An 18,942-nucleotide genomic window follows, 5' to 3' on the forward strand; every position below is an offset into this window, starting at 1 on the left:
TAATTATTATATCATGCATGCTTTTATTTTTTGATTGTAGGCGTCATCAAAGTACACACCCTTTTTCTTAATGTTCAATCGCCACCTGCGGAAAGCTGTTACTTTTGATATGGATCAACGAGATGGTGCCGACGCTATAGAAGATAGAGGAGATGCTGACCAATTGAGTGGAGAGGAGACTGAAAATGAAGAAGACGGAGAAGACATGGATGGAATTCTCCGAAGGTTGATGGAAATTCGTGATCGCTGTCACCTCAATGCCAAGGAGAACATTGCTGCTGCACAGCAAAAACAGAAGCAGCAATATGACAACAAGCATAACTCTTTGAAGGTATTATTTTATATAGCAAACTTTAGCTTAATTTTTGCCATTTTTGTCGTAGAGTTATCCAGTTGGCAGCAGTGTCATGCTAAAGAATATGGCCAATTCTCATCGAATGGGAGGGAAAATGGACTGCACCTGGAAAGGTCCATATAACGCTTTCCCCAAGTACTGAGCTCCAGATAGCACAAGTGTATAGCCCATTAATTCAATGCAATGGGCTCTGTGGTGGCTCTCCAGCAGCAAGAGGGTGCTAACAACTGCGGACTATTTAGCATTGCTGCTGCAATCACGCTGCTATGAACGATAATGTGGATTCTCTAGTGTTTGATGAGGCCAAAATGAGAGCACATCTCATTAAGTGCTTTGAGAAGGGCAAACTCTCACGGTTCCCTCGCACAAAGAAAGCGATGCCCAAAAGACCAACACCACAAACCATTGCCATTACAATATACTGCATGTGCAAGAGACCGGACTCTTTTGAGGATATGGTCATGTGTGACAAATTTAGTGAGTAGTATCACTATCGCTGTGCCAAAATTCGCAATGAACCAGTAGGTAATTGGTTTTGTTCTGGTTGTATCGATTTGTGCACTTTTGGTTATATTTATTGTACTTCTTTCTCTTGCATTGTTGTATTTATTGAGTATTGAGATCTATAACATAATAGATACAGCATCTATTGCATCTAGTCTATGGCTGTTTACTTCGTAGCCTAGACTAGTCTTCTCAGATTACCTGTGGACTGACTTTCACCTGCACCGCAGAATGGGGGAGCTCTGGTCCTGGGGTAGGAGCTTTTGTCCTAGGACAGAAACTCCGGGGGGAGGAAATATCCTAAGGACGGAACCCCCCCCCCCCCGGAGCTACTGTCCTGGGGGAGGCCGTGTCCTGTGACACCGGTAAAACTTTTTTGCCTCGGCAATATTACCGGCACAATACTGACTCAAATTACACGCCATAGTAGCGGATCACTAACGGTATTCGCCTCCAACTTTTAATTGCTTCCGGAAGCGGGGGCGTAGCTTCATTGCACTAACCGTAGTAGCTAAATGACCTTTGACCTACCCTTATTTGTAGGAAAAAATTAATGATACTGGCTGAAAGATACTGGCTGAAGAAAACAGATGATACTGGATGGATAAACTGATGATACCAAAAAACTGGGATGATACTGATACTAAGAAAAGTGATGTTTCTGGATGTGAAAACAAGGGAAAGTGATATGATACTGATGTTCCTGAAAACAATGAAGAGTTAATCGAGTGAATAATACAATCATGATTGATGGATGACAGATAGATGATTTTGGCTTAGACTGGATACTGTGTGGCGATGTCAGCCATTACTTGGAGCTTGTTTCGATTGAGGGGTTGACAGTCGCTCTCTCCACATGAACTCGTCAAGGTACGATGGCAACTGTTGTTCTGTAACCCCCCGCATCCTCTTCAGCTTGATCTTAATTCTATTCCAATAGCTCTCAACGTTTTGTGTGTGTACCCCTGTGACGCTGTTCACAAACTCAATACTGTGGTTGACGGTGCCATGGGATGCAACATTTGGCAACGATGGTACATTATTGTAAGCGGCCCAACAGTCGGAATGTATCATTGTGCCTGGTTGAATATGTGCCTGTATATTATAGGCAAGAGTGTGACTGCTCTTCTATCTGCCACTAACTGGACAAAGCCAGTGGCAGGGGTTGTTGACGTGTCAGCCAACCCACAAGTCACTCCTGGGTCGCCTACCCCGTCCACCCTATTGTGTTTAAGTGTTTACAATAAATATTATTGTGAGCTACCTTAGGTTTGCGTCGGAACAGACTTTCATCGATCTGAACAATAACACCAGCTCCTCCAAGACGGATAACAGTTGCGACTAGTTTTGCTGAGCATACCTCCCTGAGCCATTGGTATATATCACACCCCGTGGATGGTCTCACCTCAGCCATGTCTGTCACAGGGTATTCTCTGGACCACCACAAAATGGCACTGTTGGAGAGTAATCTTACGAGGTGTCTGATGCTGTCTTGCAGGACCAACAGACGCCATCCGACCCTGCTGAAGACCTTCGCCGTTCGATCATTGGAATAGCACACCTATTTTTGTTTATTATTTTTATCACACATATTTTCCTTTAAAATGTTTATTATAATTATGCTTATTATAATATAAGATACCTACCTTGTACAGTCGCAGGTAGTTGCAAGCAGTCCTTTACCCCTAAGATAACTGATAATACCCCCTGTCCCACCTCCCACCACTGTTGACATGCTCAAGATAGACATACTGATAGTGGATGGATGGATTATCAAAGATCTCAGCATTTGATGCATGATTTGAGATGGCTTAAGGGTGTGGTCTGTTTAGGTAAGGCCAGTTGTTAGAAAATTTTCATTACACACAAACTGGAGCTAGGTACTTACACACTAATGACTATACCAGCCCAAAACAAACACTCAGCCTAGGAGAAAGGTGCCTCAAGCTGCCTGACTGCTCTCCCTGTGTCAGAATTCGGTTTCAACTGCAACGTACCTACCCTGCCGGCCCGACTCTCGCACTTCTCAGTTAACACTGAGTTCTCTATCAAACCGACTGCTCTCCCCGTGTCAGAATTCAGTTTCAACGTACCTACCCGGCCGGCCCGACTCTCGCACTTCTCATTTAACACTGAGTTCTCTATCAAACCGTCGTCAAACCATAGATGGTCAACACGCCCCAAGGGAAGTTTCCCATTGTTATATACTTCACAACGAGATCAGAAACGTAACGTCCTATCAGAACCACACCTACAGCCAATCTCCGGAGAACACCTCCTGGGACCACATGCAAACGTCACATAAGGAGTCCTCCAAAACATCGCTGCGGATGGGCTATTGAGCAGAATGTATGAAAGTCCAATCCACAAAATCCTTCACCCCACTCGTGATGTCCTTGGCCCTGCTGCAACATCGACAAATAATATTTGTACACAAATGGGGCAATCCTACATCTCGGCAATGAATTGGCAGAGATGGCTAAGATTCTGCCTCTCATTTTCACTCAAGCCATCAGAGGAGCTCGTTCCATTGTGGCAACATCCCTTCCAATTGACTAGTGACCAGCGAATCACTGATCATCAAACATTGCATGAACATTTGCATGATTGCTACACGGAACTATAGAGATTGTTAAAGGGAATACATAGGTATGCATGCAAGTATAGCATTTCAGCAGGAGAATGAGTCAATTAGAGTTTGGATCTTGGCAGAATGGGTTTTTTTCCAGCTTTATAGCATTTCACTGTGTATGCATTCCTCCTTCGAACCATTCTGTGCAGGTAAAATAGATGGTGCTGCTTATTCATTGCACACAGAATATGCTTAAATCTACCAAGCCAGACAAACGTCTGCTCGCCAGCCTGTGTGTTTGCGTCAGGGCACTTTTCTTTGAGCCTTTGAGGAGAATATAGCGTATGGCATTTTCAGGGTTTACATGATTGGGAAGGTGGAACGTGTCAATTATCTTCTCGATATTGAGCCATGCCTTGTCCATTGGGGGCGGTAATGGTAAGGCTGCTCTTGCAACCTTCAGTCTATTCACATTGCACATGTTGTCATACGCTAGGTACATAGCACGTATATCATTATATAAAATAACGCATCCACATAATTATGTGTGCAGTACATTATACTGCATGCGTGTTCTCACTTGTATAATGGTTGCCAAGCTTCTATATGGCCTCCTGCTCTCACAACAAATTGGTGTCCCCTCGACCACCTCCGGAGACGTTTTGCTTTTCCAGTAATTTTGCGACATTCTGTAGACTGTCATCGGTTTGGCAACATGAAGGCTCTTTGACAACAGTGATGGGTTTGTTGCTAGTAGATCATGGGTTCCTGATTATAGTATAATTATGCGCACACTATACATTAAATATTATATACCTTGAGAAATAGCTGCAGATTTTCCCATTTCAATTTCAGAAGTAGTGTTTTGTAGAACCGTGTCTATTGTTTTCTCTTCATCAAAGTTAACCGAAACATCATCTCCTATATCAGGGTGCACATAATTAGTGAGTACATGCATGCATGGTTAAAGAGTGCTAATATATATAGCTTAAGTAACAATCTTATCTCTAAAAAATGTTCAGCTGCCGCCGTTATTCGAATACAGTTATTGGCAGCATGCTGAATTAACCAGCTGCTTTCTCTCAGACTGAGGATAAAGTTCACATAGCAATTATAATTATATACTCAACAAAGTATATCAGCAATATTACTGGACTGGATGTGATACGGGATTAATAATTATAGTATACAAGTTCCAGTGTATATATACATGCAGTAATATTATTTTATAGCACATCATGCATACGACTATTCAGTATAATGGTGTATAATTATTGTAATTATTTCACTATTTTGAACTTTGCAGTGCTTCAAAAAACTCCTGCATGAGATCTGTTGGTACTGGTGGTACCTGTGACTCCAAATACTGGCAGTGATCCTGACAAAAAGCTTTTCCAGGCACCGGCGGATAGGTGCACACATCTGGCATAGATATTGATGGAATTCGGTCCACAACATACTGTGAACGATGACAATAATAATAATACTGAATGTATGTTGCAGGACTTGGATGATAATTTTTGTGCATTTACCTTCAGTCTGTGCATGCAATGTGGAAAAACAAGTTTCCAAATCCCGTCAGTAACCCACAGAGTGCCACAACCTATATTATAATGATAATAGCAATGTATATATAATTATTATATATATATTATTATTATGAGTAGAAAAACTTTCCTCTTTTCTTGCAAACAGCAGTGCAGTCAGTTTCACAGTGAGGGTATATACTGCATGAGCGAATTGTTTCAATCATTTCCATTGTTTCCTCTCTGTCACTGTCTCGTTTGAAGGTGAAATGACTTAGGGAAAAAGTAGGATTGGTTGCTAGTACAAGAAACCTAATTTCATTCTCAATCTCTCCATTGTAGAATGCATCTGCTGCAATCTTTTCTGTCATGGCTGAATTAACAAGAAGTAAAATTAATGCGGATGCAAGCCATGTGTATATAATTGAATTTATATATATTAATATAATTATAATTATAGCATAAAACCTTGGTCCTTGTTGAGAGAATGAGTGTCATTGTATGTTTCACTAAAACCCTAGCTGGAAGGAAACCCATGAGTGGTTCCTGCGGAGTGATAAACTTGATAGGAGCAAATGATTGCAATGACTGTTATAATATAATAATACCATATACATAGCCGAGGGGCTTAATTTTCACTGTTTTTGAGGTATAATATAGCAGTTAGGTGCAAAGATAGAAAGTGTAACCTGCATGGGAGTGATTCCGGTAAGCAGTCAACCCAAAATCCCGCGCTATATATAATTATATATACAGTGCATTATACATAATGTACTTACGCAAGGGAGCACTGAAATTCTAGGAGAGGCCGAGTGAAGAAAACGGTGTCATAAACTTCAATTAAATTTTGCTGGCTCTGATAGTATTGAAAGCCAGAGGTTTGTTTTCTCCCCCACATCGCATAGTTATAAGTCAAACCACATGGCTGACACCTAAGAGTGACTTTCGGCAATTTCTTCACACCAGATAATGTGTAAAGGGTGACCTGGAGAAGTTTATAAAACCAAAGTGCATATTTTATTACTTATACTTCACAGTCATGATTTGAAGTCAATTGACGTTGGCATTCAAAGCAGTTAGACACTGGAGGAGCTAACAGAGTTGGTGATGGATGGTTAGATGTGAATGTGGCTATTAGGTGTGGACAATGAATCGTAATGAAAGAGGCTAGCAAGTGTGCATCATCCATATCTGTGACTTTTGCTATGTACTTGGATACATGGAAGGTGTTTAGTGTCTTCGGAAATCCAGAAAGCACGGAACATATCCGTGCTATCTTGTTGATACCATATCGTCCCACCAGGTACGTAGCGATATCATGCTCAGATATGTCTTTTGAAGATGCAGGCAGCTCAATAGTCTTGGAACAATTCACAAGCTTCAGTAATCTTGCTTGATGACATAAGGTATGCCCTAGCCTGTTTTGATGCTTCAGTTAAATTCTTTGGCAGTTTTCTCTTCTTCTTAGCATCCATATCTCTGTAGCTATAAGTGACTGTGTATGCTATAAACTTTGATTAGCTAAACCTTGGCATGAACTATAGCCTATATTCTAGCAGTTGCAAGATGAATCAGCATTAATTGTGATTTTTGTGGGTGAGGTGTGTCAAGGTGGTGTCCAGATCTAGTTGTGTAGAATATTCTATTCCAGTACAGTAACCTACTGTAAGGCGCGCCATTGTGGTAAAGTATAAGCATTATCATTGGTGGACAAGGTGTCCAGTTACTGGTGGTTTGTGTCCTCTACTCTGCTTCCAGTGTATGGTTCCAGTACTGTAAGGCGCGCTGATTTCGTCATTGCGGTCAAATATGAGCATTATCATTGGTGGACTGAGGTGTATGGCGCGCTGACTTGCCACATACCGGAGACCTGCATGGTAAATCTAAGAGAGAAGTCTATCATGTCTTTGCTGTCAATAGTAGCTGCTATCTAGCGTCAGTGTGCCTCAGACAAGCAAGAAACAAGTGCAAGTTGACCTCTGGCAAGCATGGAGCACTCATCACCAGGTTAGTCAACTGCATGAATGTACAGCCATTTGGAATGACTTTTAGATTGTATACTGGCATCATTATCCCTTGCATGCATGCCTGTCTCTGAACAGACAGCCTTTTGCCGAGATATTAGATCTATTTTGTGAAAATATTTTTCCAAAACATGTAGCTATATTAGCAGGAATTGCATGTGACAATTACATGTAATTTCCTTGGTAAAACCATATAATTATGTATACAATTATAGACTGTTTTTGTGCAGAATTCACAGAGCAAAACAATGCCATTGGCTACCTGAAAGCAGGCGACATATTTACTCCCCTGACAAACTTCACTTTCAAGTTCGTTTGCAGAGTTTCGTCACCTTTTGAAAGTGATGACAACACAGATTACAGTGGCTTCATTGTGGAGGTGAAGGCCTCTGGAACAGACGACAAGGGGTTAGTGATTGCATGCATGGTGACTATTAAATTACTATGAATTGTGTTTTACTGTTTTATAGGGTTTGTTTTCTTCCCTGGCATAAAACCCACCAAAAAGGCTTTAACATTGCTAAAGAGTTGGGCAGTGCTGTTCCCGAGAAATTGTTAATGTCTAAGCTTAAAAGCAGTCAGCTCACTGACATCTTCTGGAACAAGCTTGTGGACTTCGAAAAGTGAGATTTATCCATGTACATTATATCTAATGAAATATAATTTTAGTGACCCTGACTATTCTCGAAGAATCAGAAAAGCAATTGTTGCACTAGGAAGGCAGCCTGATAGTGAGATTATTGTTCTCAGTCCTTATGTCCATGTGAAAGAGGACGGTGAGATCATACCACTTCGAGAATGCACTTACGTATGGGTCGAGAGTGTAATCAAGAAAGAAGGAGTAGTTCCAAGCGGGGTATAGTTTTACAAGACACTCCCTACCATCCCTACTCCTGATAGGCCATTGGATGTACTGTTAGGTGGCCTGCGTGAGCTGACTCAGAGCAATTTCTACTCTGCTGTCTTTGTGTTAGGTTAGTTAATATTAATGTCCATCCTATAACTGCACGCATGTGACTGCATGTCATCCATTACCTTTTTTATAGGCTCTGTGGCTTCCTCGTTGTTTTATGAGAAGCTACAAGCAACTTAAGGGAGTTTTGATGTCACAATGGTTGTGGGAGAAGTAAACCGTGGTAAAACCAAGAGTGTGGAGCTCTGTCTAGCTGCACTAGGAGTCAGACATGCTCGTTTCTCTTCCATCAGTGATGCTCTCTTACGGAAGTCAGGGGCGTAGGCAGGAATTTGAGGAAGGGGGGGGGCTGAGCTGTTCGCGCCAGAAACTACTTGGCGCGGAGCGCCGAAAATTCCGGTGACCGGAAGCCACACCCCCTAATTAATGACTCATTGCGCATGTGCAAGAAATAGCCACACCTTGCTTCAATTAATAATACTGCTAAAGCTAGCTAGCTAGCCATAGCTAGCTAGCTAGCTTAGTTGCGCTAAAGAATCAAAGTTACTAGTATAGTATAGCTAGCTCTTGGACATGCTGTTTGTCTGCCACTAATCTATACCAGTAATTCCCAGGCTGAAGACTCATCAGAGAAGGTGGGGCTCTTAGTGTAGTTTTTGCAGAGAAAGGGGGGGCTCCAGCCCCCAAAGCCCTCCCCCTCCCTACGCCCCTGGAAGTTGCTTCATGGTGGTATGCCGTGGTGTTTTGACGACCCTGACATGGCAGAGCAAGTTATGAAGATCCTGCTGACAGTCTTCAGTGGTAATACAACTGGTAATGCACTGTCAAGTGGCTCTTATCGTGTGTCTCCTCTAGTAACAGCCAATGTGCACATTTTGGATGCTCTAGCTTCAATGGACAAGAGGTATAATTATAATCTTATAAACCTATAGTATTATACAGTTTACGTACGTAGTTGCTAATCGGCATTTAATAAAAGCTAACTATTGCATGGTTATAATTATGTAGTCAGCGCGCCTTGCTATGCAGAGCCTTCCTATAATAATTATTGCCTTAAGTTGCTACACCCATGCTCCCCCACACTCTATATAGGGTGGTATGCAGAGGAAGAATTGTAATGTTTCCTCATCACCTTGAGTACAATCTCCAGTCGACAGAGGCAATAAATGAGATTTTCTCATTGGCACCAGCAGCCGGACCAGCCGTTGTGAGGATTGGGTACAATGTGGCTTGCATGCAGCCCACAAAGCTCAAGAATATTCAAGCACACATTAAGGAGATGTTACCCAACCTTGACTCCAGAGCAGTGATTGAATACAGTCTTCTTCTGGCTTCTGCTCTGGAGGTTTGTTTCATTTTTGGAATCAGCCCATAATCATGATTGCCTGTATATGCATACGCTGCAAAATCATGCACTTCTACACTTTGCTATATAATTATATACATGCATGCAGCATGATATATACACTTTACACATGCATTCATGTATGCGCAGATATCCGGGATGAGTGACATAGTTGATGGAGATAGTCTGATTTCTTGGTTTGACGATATACTTGTGCCGGGAATAAAGAAATTTCAGAGTTCAGTCACCAGTAACCTTGGAAATTACTTGGTGGCATATGCCAGAGCTTCTTCCATTTCTGAGGTATTATAATCATGCATGCATGACGTCAATTCATGACCGTGAACTTTTATGCCGCAGTATACGTATAATTATTATTATATTTATCATATTGAAAAAACACATTTGATAGATTCTGAGAGTGATCAACCCCAAATGCTCTTATTTTATTGGTGACGAACGAAGAAAGCAAATTGGAGTTGCCGTACTACTCAAGCAATTCTTGAAAGGCTTAGACTTTAAGGAAATACCGCACGAAGAGGAAAGTGGGATTAGGAAAAAGCTTAGGAGACGTGCGAATGTGAAGACAACTGCCACCCAGTATTTTCTGGCCGAGAAGAATGAAGGAACAAAAATCACACGAGAGAATGGTGTAGGCCATTCCTGCATGATCGCTCCCCATTCAGATGTACCCCAGGAATTTTTTGACATTGTGGAGGCCAAAGTAGAAGGTAAATTATAATACATGCATGATGCAGATCTATATGCATTAGCATTATTATTACCCTGTGTAATGGCCTAAATAGATCTCCATAATTATAGTATAGCTGTCTACGTACCGGCTTGCTATTTAGATTTGTATTCACTTCATGCACTTTTTATAATTATAACATGTGGCTGACACTGTCACCTGACGTGCACGAGATATGTATTGTACAAATATAGATAATAAAATGACAATCAGTGGTGACTTAAGTATAACAATACACACTTTGCATGTGTGCAGCGTGTGAGCGAGCTATATACACTTTCATGGACTGCTTGAACTGCTAATGAGTTACTACTTAGTTGAAAGTTGTAGAAGGCGACAAAAACATTGTCGTTGCATATGCTGTATATAGATTCAAGATTATAATTATATGTAATTACGGTAAAAGTTTGTTTTGCCGCTGTGCGATGAAGCTTAACGCAAGGGGTGAATGTTTATGCATGCATGTGCGTCTTTTTTAATTTTAAAATGACTCATGTATAAGCATTATATGTAATCAAAAAGGGTACGTACTCAAAAGGAAATGGAAATGTTCTTTCAAGCATTGACTAATGAAACTTAATAATTCGAAATACGACTGACTATATATAATTATATATAATCTGTTTTGCGTTTCAGCATGCGCATGTGCATGCATTATGTTGATTTCAACTCTTTTTTCTGGCAGTAAATCATTTAATCACATCATAATTATATATTCTTTATTCATGCGATTATCGATTGATCGTAATGAATATAGCAAAGTCAGTGTATTATTATATACATGTAGTGCTAATAAAATATAATTTTATCGTCGTGTATCAATAAATAACATGTATATAGGGTGAGGGTTAGGGTTAGTATAATTTATACATGCATGCATATATATACACATGCATGCACATAACGTATAAGTATACCAGTAAAATTCTCTTCTTAGTGCATGCATGTCAGTCAGTTGAACAGCTGTATAATATCTTCTTTGCGCTCCTGCATCCAATTAAACCATTGTAAGGAATTTCTCTTTATGTAAGGAACTTTCAGAACATATACACACATGTGATGCATGCACACCCATGCACATGCATGCATGCATGTATAATTATACACAATGCGGACACTAATATTTTATTTGTAAGGAATTTCTCCTTATGTAAGGAACTTTCAGGCATACACATGCACATGTGATGCACACCCACATGTGATACACAATAAAATTGGACACCATAATTTATTTGTAAGGAATTTCTCCTTATGTAAGGAACTTTCAGGCATACACACATGTGATGCACACCCACATGTGATACACAATAAAATTGGACACCATAATTTAATTGTAAGGAATTTCTCCTTATGTAAGGAACTTTCAGGCATACACACATGTGATGCACACCCACATGTGATACACAATAAAATTGGACACCATAATTTATTTGTAAGGAATTTCTCCTTATGTAAGGAACTTTCAGGCATATACACATGTGATGCACACCCATGCATACATGCATGCACATGTGATACACAATACTTGTAAGGAATTTCTCCTTATTGTAAGAAACTTTCAGGACATACACATGCATGCATGCATATGCATGCATACAACGAAATTGCAACTATAATTATATTTGTAAGCAATTTCTCCTTATGTAAGGAACTGTCAGGGACATTATATATAAATATATACATAATTATGTACACATGCACACCCACATGCATGCATGCATGTATGTGTGATTGGCACACATTGTAAGGAATTTATATTCATTTAAGGAACTTTTAGGACATGTATATACATGCATGTATACACAACAGACGCTGCATGTGTAAGGAATTTATCTCTACGTAAAGAATGCACATATACATGCAACCCATATAACCGCATGCACTCAACTCACAGTCTGCCATTCAGTGGCGTAGCCAGGATTTTGGAAAGGGCAGGGCCAGAGTATAATACTAAAAAAAGGTCATCACTTTTCCTCAGCAGTCAGTATGCGCATTAGATGGCCCTGCCCACATTTCCATTCAATGACATCATTCTAGTAACTATGCATACAGTACAGTGCAGAATACATTGACAAATCGCGGTGATTTAAGCTGAGTTGGAGTTGATAAAGCACAAAAGGGGGGGGCTCTAGCCCCTCAGCCCCCCCTCTGCCTACGCCACTGCCATTTGTAAGGAATTTACCTTGATGTAAGGAACTTTGTGGACACACACACACACACACACACACACATGCATATCTACCTATATGGTACATGTATATGGCGGGTATAATCTTCGAGTGCTAATAATTATGTTTTGTCAATGTGCATTTCATAAATTGCACCAACCCGCGAAAATATCAACCGCAAAAAGTGCCTGTTCATTATAGAGTCTACCCTTGAAAAATAATTACCCGCCAAAATTATAACACACTGTACATAGTCTTGCAAGCCAGAGGTTATAATATACCAGGGTCTCCAAGGGTCCGCGAGATTACACTGTACACGCGCAATAACTATCACTCCAAAAGCTGAGAGGTATACGTAAAGATCAACAGGCCTGGTCTCGAGGCAAGGCATGGCTCAGCTCAGGGTATAAGTTATTTTACTTACGTCATCCCTTACCACGGAACACACACAATTCATGTGCTCTCAAATCATGCATTATATCATGAAGCTACGCCCCCGCTTCCGGAAGCAATTAAAAGTTGGAGGCTAGTGATCCCAGCTAGCTAGCTAGCAAGGAACAGCTTGCAGCAATACTACAGTGCACTATCGTTCCTAAAAAGACACAGGAGTCTACTGCAATTTGAAACATGGCTGCAGGATAGAAACAGAAGTCAGGAGGACGAAGTTGACAAATGTTACAAGTTGAAGACGTGCTTTCATGCTTGTGACAATGGACCCAGAACTGTTAAAATCATTGGCTCTTAGTGTTCCTCGACAAGAAAAGATACTGGTGAACCCTACCATCAACCCAGCGAACGCTATAGAAACTGGTAGTGAAAAAACTGAACAGCCATAGCTAATTGTCATGCAGCTACAGCTTTTTTATCATTTCTGTACATTCAAAAATAGTACTTGTACTTTATACCCTCAAGCTTATAATTCCCTGAGAAACTATGAGATTATGGCTCATAATTCCCTGCTAAACACACACAATTGGGATCTAATAATAATTATTGGGGGGGCCTAAATTTTTAAGAGGGGGCCTAGAATGTTAAAATTCTAGGCCGGGGGGGGCCAATCTCATGGGGGCCTAAAATTTTATGACACCGGTGTCAGAGAATGAATGACTCCCCAGTGGGAGTGACCCCCCCGGTCATTCCTGCCTAAGGTGTGAGGACTCCCCCAGGAGTGAATGACTCCCTATGCGCATGTTGTGCCACAAATCCGAAAATCCGAAATGCCTGAAAAATAGGAAATGAAGAGCATTATGGGTGTGGCACTGTGCCTGTGGGTGTGTCTGGAATGCGTGTGTGTGCGTGACACTATTTTTTTTTTTTTTTTCGTGAAAGCTCTTCCATCTCGTACATGTACAAAAGAATAGTAATGAATAATAATAATAATAGAATAATAATAATAATAATGAGGAACCATGCAGGCAAATAAGTCATGTGTAGTTAGTTCATGGGTGTGGTGGGACCAGGGACTCGCTTGTCACTAGGTCGATAGGGGGCTGTCTGGTGGCGTGCCCTTGGCTTGATCGGGCCCCCCTAATGCACATGATGGCTGATCTGAGGAGAGAGAAGGACAGCCTGCATCTGATCCATCCCATGGTGGTGCTGTAGGGCTGGTCCCATTTTGTTGACAGGAGAGACGCCAATCTCTTGTAGGTGGAGGTAGCGGTACGTCCAAGGCCCCCGGTACTTGACAGGATGAGGGGAGTGAAGGTCGAGTTTTCTACATCTCTGATTCGTTGGTCATAGGCTCTCTTCTTTATGTTTTCATGCTTGCGGTAGGTTGTGGATAGTTGCGGTTGCCTGTTTGAGGGAGCGTACGGGTTGAACACCCTAACATCAAAAAATGCTCTCTCAAACCTGCTTCCCCAAAAACCATCTGCTGCCACGTCTAATCTGGCACCATCTTGTGTGTTGGCAGATGCACCTGATAGAATTTCGCCGGCGATGGGTTGTAGGTGTGGTTCTATGGCGACATTGTGGCAAACTTCTGACATGAGGTTGGCCGTGAAGTCTCTGATCTCGTTATGCCTTATGGAGGGATAGCCGCCTTTTGCACATGATAATGCATGTTCCACTCTGAAGTTGGTGCCACAAGCGCATGTGATTGGGGTGCCATTGGGTTGCCACCCATATCTGAGTGCTAGTGCGTCTCTGAAGGCACCTTTGTGCAGTGCTAGGCCAAATTCTTCCACTGGTAGTACTGTTAACCAGTTTGAGGCTCCCTTTTCCTGGGATAAGATCATAGCTCGTTGGAGGTTAGGTGGTAGGTTTGACTTGAGCTGGTTGGCAGAAGTGACGTTGAGCTCCCTTTTTCTTTTTTTGACCTCTAACTTTGCAGTAAACTGCTCTGTGAGAGCCGCGTGTGTGTAGTCCCTTTAGTATGAGATTGTAGAGGGGCGCAGAGATTTGTTTGGAGGCAGAGTAGGCCGAGTCTGACAGAGTTGTTGGGTTGTCTATTCCACCTAGCCTAGCTGGAAGTGCCAGCAGGTCCCTTTCTGTGTCATTGGAGGCTGCTCTTCCACACAGGGCTGGTAGTAATTTTGTCCTTATGATGTCGTGACACTATAGTGTCGTCGAGCAATTAGTTCTATTCCGTATTCCAACACTTGTGCTGTATATGCTGCCCCAAGCTCCACTGAGTATATAGTTGATGAGCTGTCAGCCTGGTTTTTCATTATCGGCCAATGTGAGCTGCATAATCCATTTCAGCCTGCTGTCAAGAAGGCCCATGTAAGTCCATGCACATTGATTTATACTTTAGCACTCTTCACAATCTTGCAGCTGTAGATCTGCAGAGATGAGTCATTATAATTTTATTACCGGATTTTCTGAATCTGAAGCTTTAGCCTCGAGACCAGCCTTTCGTATATGAAAGAACCTGGTCAAGTTCCAATGTGCAACTTGTTCAGCTGAGTCAGCGTTTTACAGTATCGTAATGAGTAATACACCTTGTGCGGGCAATTATCGGTCCAAAAAATTCCTGTATTCTAATACACTAGAACGAGTGCTACATTGGAACTTGACCAGGCGTTCTTTCAGATAACAAACGGCTGGTCTCGAGGCTACTGAAGCTGGCCCACAGCAAAATGTACCTATATCAACAACTGGAGAGTAGTAGATATATACACAGGCGCGCATGTTAGGCCACTAAACGACTAAAAGAGAAATACCGGAAGTGAAATTAAATAATGGGCGTGGCAATAGGAGTGGCGCAGCGGGGTTCAATTTGCTAGCGGGTTCTGTACCGGCCAATAAATGCAGCCAACAGCCAGAGCCACAGCACTGCAGTGTGTGTCACTGTGTACTTTAATTGTCTATGCAATAAACCAACCTGAGTGTGAACACTGCTGCTGCTGATATCACTGAACTGAATGCTATTCGGATGCACTACCTTATATAGGGACACTACCATCACATTATCTCCGAGCACATCAATGGATGCAACATCACCTACCCACTATCTCTCCACAACTCTCAACTCCTCCTCAAACAGCGTCAACTATTCACTCCATTCCACGAAGTCAGGCATATTGTTTAATGCTAGGAGTGTTGCAAACAAACTACGAGATCTTCACGCAGGAGAAAACATTGATATTATCGCTGTCACAGAAACACACAGATACAAAACTAATGGTCCCCAATCATTCTGTCTTCAGGAGAGAACTACGAGATCTTCACGCAGGAGAAAACATTGATATTATCGCTGTCACAGAAACACACAGATACAAAACTAATGGTCCCCAATCATTCTGTCTTCAGGAGAGACAGAAATTGGTAAGGGGGAGGGATTATAATATGCTTCTGGTTCGCAACAACATCCCTGCAACAAGGCTCCACGACCTTGAAACCGACTGTCAGAGTGAACTCCTATATATGGGTGGAAATAAGTCACCCTACACCATCAGCTAAAAGTGCTAGTGAGTCTTCTATCGACCTCCAAGCTCGTCCAACATCCACCTAACATTCCTCAGGAACTCTCTATCAACGATTTTTTCATATTCAGAATCATGCCCATGCAGTGATCATTGGCGAAGACTTTAACATCCCGTCTATCAATTGGAGACTATACTTGCATCGAATCTATGTGACATACAGTGCACGTGCATCCAGTCTATATAGAGAGTACATATAAATTATATAGGATACCAAAATAGGTGAGTATAATTATAGTTGTATACTTATATATCTGATCAACATTGGAACATTTCTAGAAATTGTGCTGATATAATTATATATATATATATATAATACCATTGTATATAGGTGAATGAATAAGCTACCATAATAATTACTAATTTATCGGACACTTCTAATTACCCCGGACACTCTTTTGGGCAATTTTCGTTGTTCTAATACAACGGACACTCCATGCAGTGCTTTAATATTCCCGACAATACCTTGAAAAGTTGAGTTACGGCCGCAGCAAATTTTTTTTACTGAAACTGCAGCTAAAAATGTCCTTAAAACTGCATCACAACGATTAACAATCAATAGTATGGCTATATACTCGTGCAATAAGGGATTAATAGCACTCATAACAAGCACTGGCAAGGTTAATAGCACTCGGCTACGCCTTGTGCAATTAGTATATCCTTGCCATGCATTGCTTGTTACTTGTGCTATTAATCCCATATTGCACTCTTAGCCATACTATATTATATAGGAGCATAATCGGAACACCCATGCATGCATTCTCGGAACATGCAGCCCTCGGGGTATACGCCCTCGTGCTTCAGTGCAATATATTCCATACATCCCTTGTGCCCGTGTTATAACTATATATAACATACTATATTAGCTATAGTGCAACTATTCAGTCGCTCACTGTTCTATTAAACTTAGCTAGCTCGCATGTAGCTGCTTGCTTAATTGTTCTAATTATTCCGGACACTTTGCATGCTCTATAAAAATCTGTTCCAATTATACAAGGACAATTTCCAAAATAATTATTTTTTGCTGTCCGATAAATTAAAAGATATATATACAAAAATACTTCCCCAAAAGTTGTTGTATAGTGGGAAATCATTTTAGGTGAAAAATGGGGGTGATGGTGTGTAGCATCAATTATCTCTGGAACTAAAGTTTCTGCATGGACAAACTTTTCTTATCAAAAGTTAGACAATTAATTTTATTCAAGCTTACTCGGTGTAATTTTTGGACCTTAGCTGTGAGATCTTCTTCAAATCTCTCCTTAACTGAAATGGCACTAAAAACTAGCAATTTTGAGCACTGCGGAGGATGTGTAGATATATTTAAGCAACATAGAACCTTTCACAAGATAGCCAAACTATCTATAGATGTTGTGACAAAGTTCCAAACCGGCCTTATAACCGGAAACCTTATAGGCCTTTTCTCCCCCTAACTGATTACCCATGCATGGCCACTATATATATATATATATATAACACTGTTTTATTAATCACCACAGCTTATTCATTTACCTACACGGATCAGTCGACTTTCTCCATATTTATACTTAAGTATACCACTATACTCACACATTAATTTGTGGTATATTCTAACTCTTATAGATTGGATGCACTGTATAGTGAATGACAACTCCGGTCAGTGCATATTTCTACTCCCTCCACCAAATTGTAACAGCTCCGACAAGACAAAAAAACACACTCGACTTAGTGCTCACCGGCAACATTTCAAGTTATGGTAACTGAAAGAATCCATGGGAGTGATCACGAAGCTGTATCTTGTCCTAAAATCCACAAGACCCAACATTCCTATGTGTTTTACTTCGAGAGGGGACTTTGTCAAATTCCAAGGAATGCTGAGAATTATATTCCATGAAATAATTGTGTGGTTCATTTCCGAGCGATGCCTGGATGAAGTTCAAATACCTGCTGCTGATTGATGTCAGCAGACTAATGCATCCCTATAAGCTCACTCTCACAAACAAGAAACGCTCTATACCGGGTTAGCCCAAGAAACGGTACGAGTGATGATGATGATCAGACACAAGGGCAGGCACCCTGCAGGGCTTACCTAAAAGCAAAAAGAACACGAAACAATCTGACTGGTAGATACAATAACCATATAGCAGCACCGTGCAAGAATTCTAGAATAAACTCATGCATATATATAATTATAGGCACTCTTTTTTATTAGAACACCTAAATTTCATGTGGAACACAATCTGCCTCTCTCAGTATGCTCTATAGTGCATCATACAACTTTAAATTTTTAAAGGTGCTGTTTTAATTCCCATGCATAATTATAATTATTGTGAAACACAGCTAGCTCACAACCTCACGTTTTAGCTCATGCAATACTCTTATACTTTTACTATAATTATTGGGAAGTACATTTATAGGATTATAGCTATACGTGACTACCTATAAGTACAATTCCTTTTGAATAACATTGTTCAATAAAATTCAAACAAAATCCTGCATGGCTATAGCCTATAATTATATACACAGGATCACAGGCTTTTGTTTCACTTCCATGCAATGTCACTATTAAGACTAACATGCAATAATATACGTGCATGCAGTCTCACAACAAGTATATGATCTCCTTTACATAATTATAGTTTAATTTTACCACGAAGGCAGTAAAAAACCTGTAAAGCTAAATTTCTCTTTTAGTGTGAACCCGCTGGACCTCACACTAAAAGATAATTTTACACCAGAGGTGTTTTGCATGTTCAGGCACTGTGTTACACACATTATACCACACTATTTTCAAGTACCACAGAATGTCAGAGACCAACAGCACCAGTAATAATTTGTACAGCTATACATTTCTCTTTTAGTGTGAACCTGCGGGCCTCACA

The 18,942-nt window shown here is 40.9% G+C and overlaps 2 protein-coding genes and 2 long non-coding RNA genes across 4 annotated transcripts; 2 read left to right on the top strand and 2 right to left on the bottom strand.

Annotated features, from left to right (window-relative positions):
- Window positions 1-4,263: 4,263 nt before the first annotated feature.
- LOC135342056 (uncharacterized) lies at window positions 4,264-5,039 on the bottom strand. Its single transcript, XR_010396737.1, has 3 exons — window positions 4,964-5,039; window positions 4,783-4,890; window positions 4,264-4,352 (listed from the first exon to the last, which is right to left on the bottom strand). It is a non-coding gene; the product is annotated as an uncharacterized LOC135342056 (long non-coding RNA).
- A 1,540-nt stretch (window positions 5,040-6,579) lies between these two features.
- Window positions 6,580-7,843, top strand: LOC135352485 (uncharacterized). The gene is made up of 4 exons (XM_064551662.1): window positions 6,580-6,964; window positions 7,212-7,389; window positions 7,452-7,604; window positions 7,651-7,843. Exons 1-4 carry the CDS (start codon window positions 6,946-6,948, stop codon window positions 7,841-7,843), a joined length of 543 nt encoding a protein of 180 aa, XP_064407732.1. The 5' UTR covers window positions 6,580-6,945.
- Window positions 7,844-9,159: 1,316 nt separating this feature from the next.
- LOC135342136 (uncharacterized) lies at window positions 9,160-9,953 on the top strand. The gene is made up of 3 exons (XR_010396768.1): window positions 9,160-9,239; window positions 9,390-9,542; window positions 9,652-9,953. It is a non-coding gene; the product is annotated as an uncharacterized LOC135342136 (long non-coding RNA).
- A 3,622-nt stretch (window positions 9,954-13,575) lies between these two features.
- Window positions 13,576-14,427, bottom strand: LOC135341561 (uncharacterized). Its single transcript, XM_064538151.1, has one exon. The coding sequence runs from the start codon at window positions 14,393-14,395 to the stop codon at window positions 13,598-13,600; it is 798 nt and encodes a 265-aa protein (XP_064394221.1). The 5' UTR covers window positions 14,396-14,427; the 3' UTR covers window positions 13,576-13,597.
- Window positions 14,428-18,942: the final 4,515 nt, after the last annotated feature.

The sequence above is a fragment of the Halichondria panicea genome, chromosome 1 (genome assembly GCF_963675165.1).
Source record: "Halichondria panicea chromosome 1, odHalPani1.1, whole genome shotgun sequence".
Classification (NCBI taxonomy): Eukaryota; Metazoa; Porifera; class Demospongiae; order Suberitida; family Halichondriidae; genus Halichondria; species Halichondria panicea.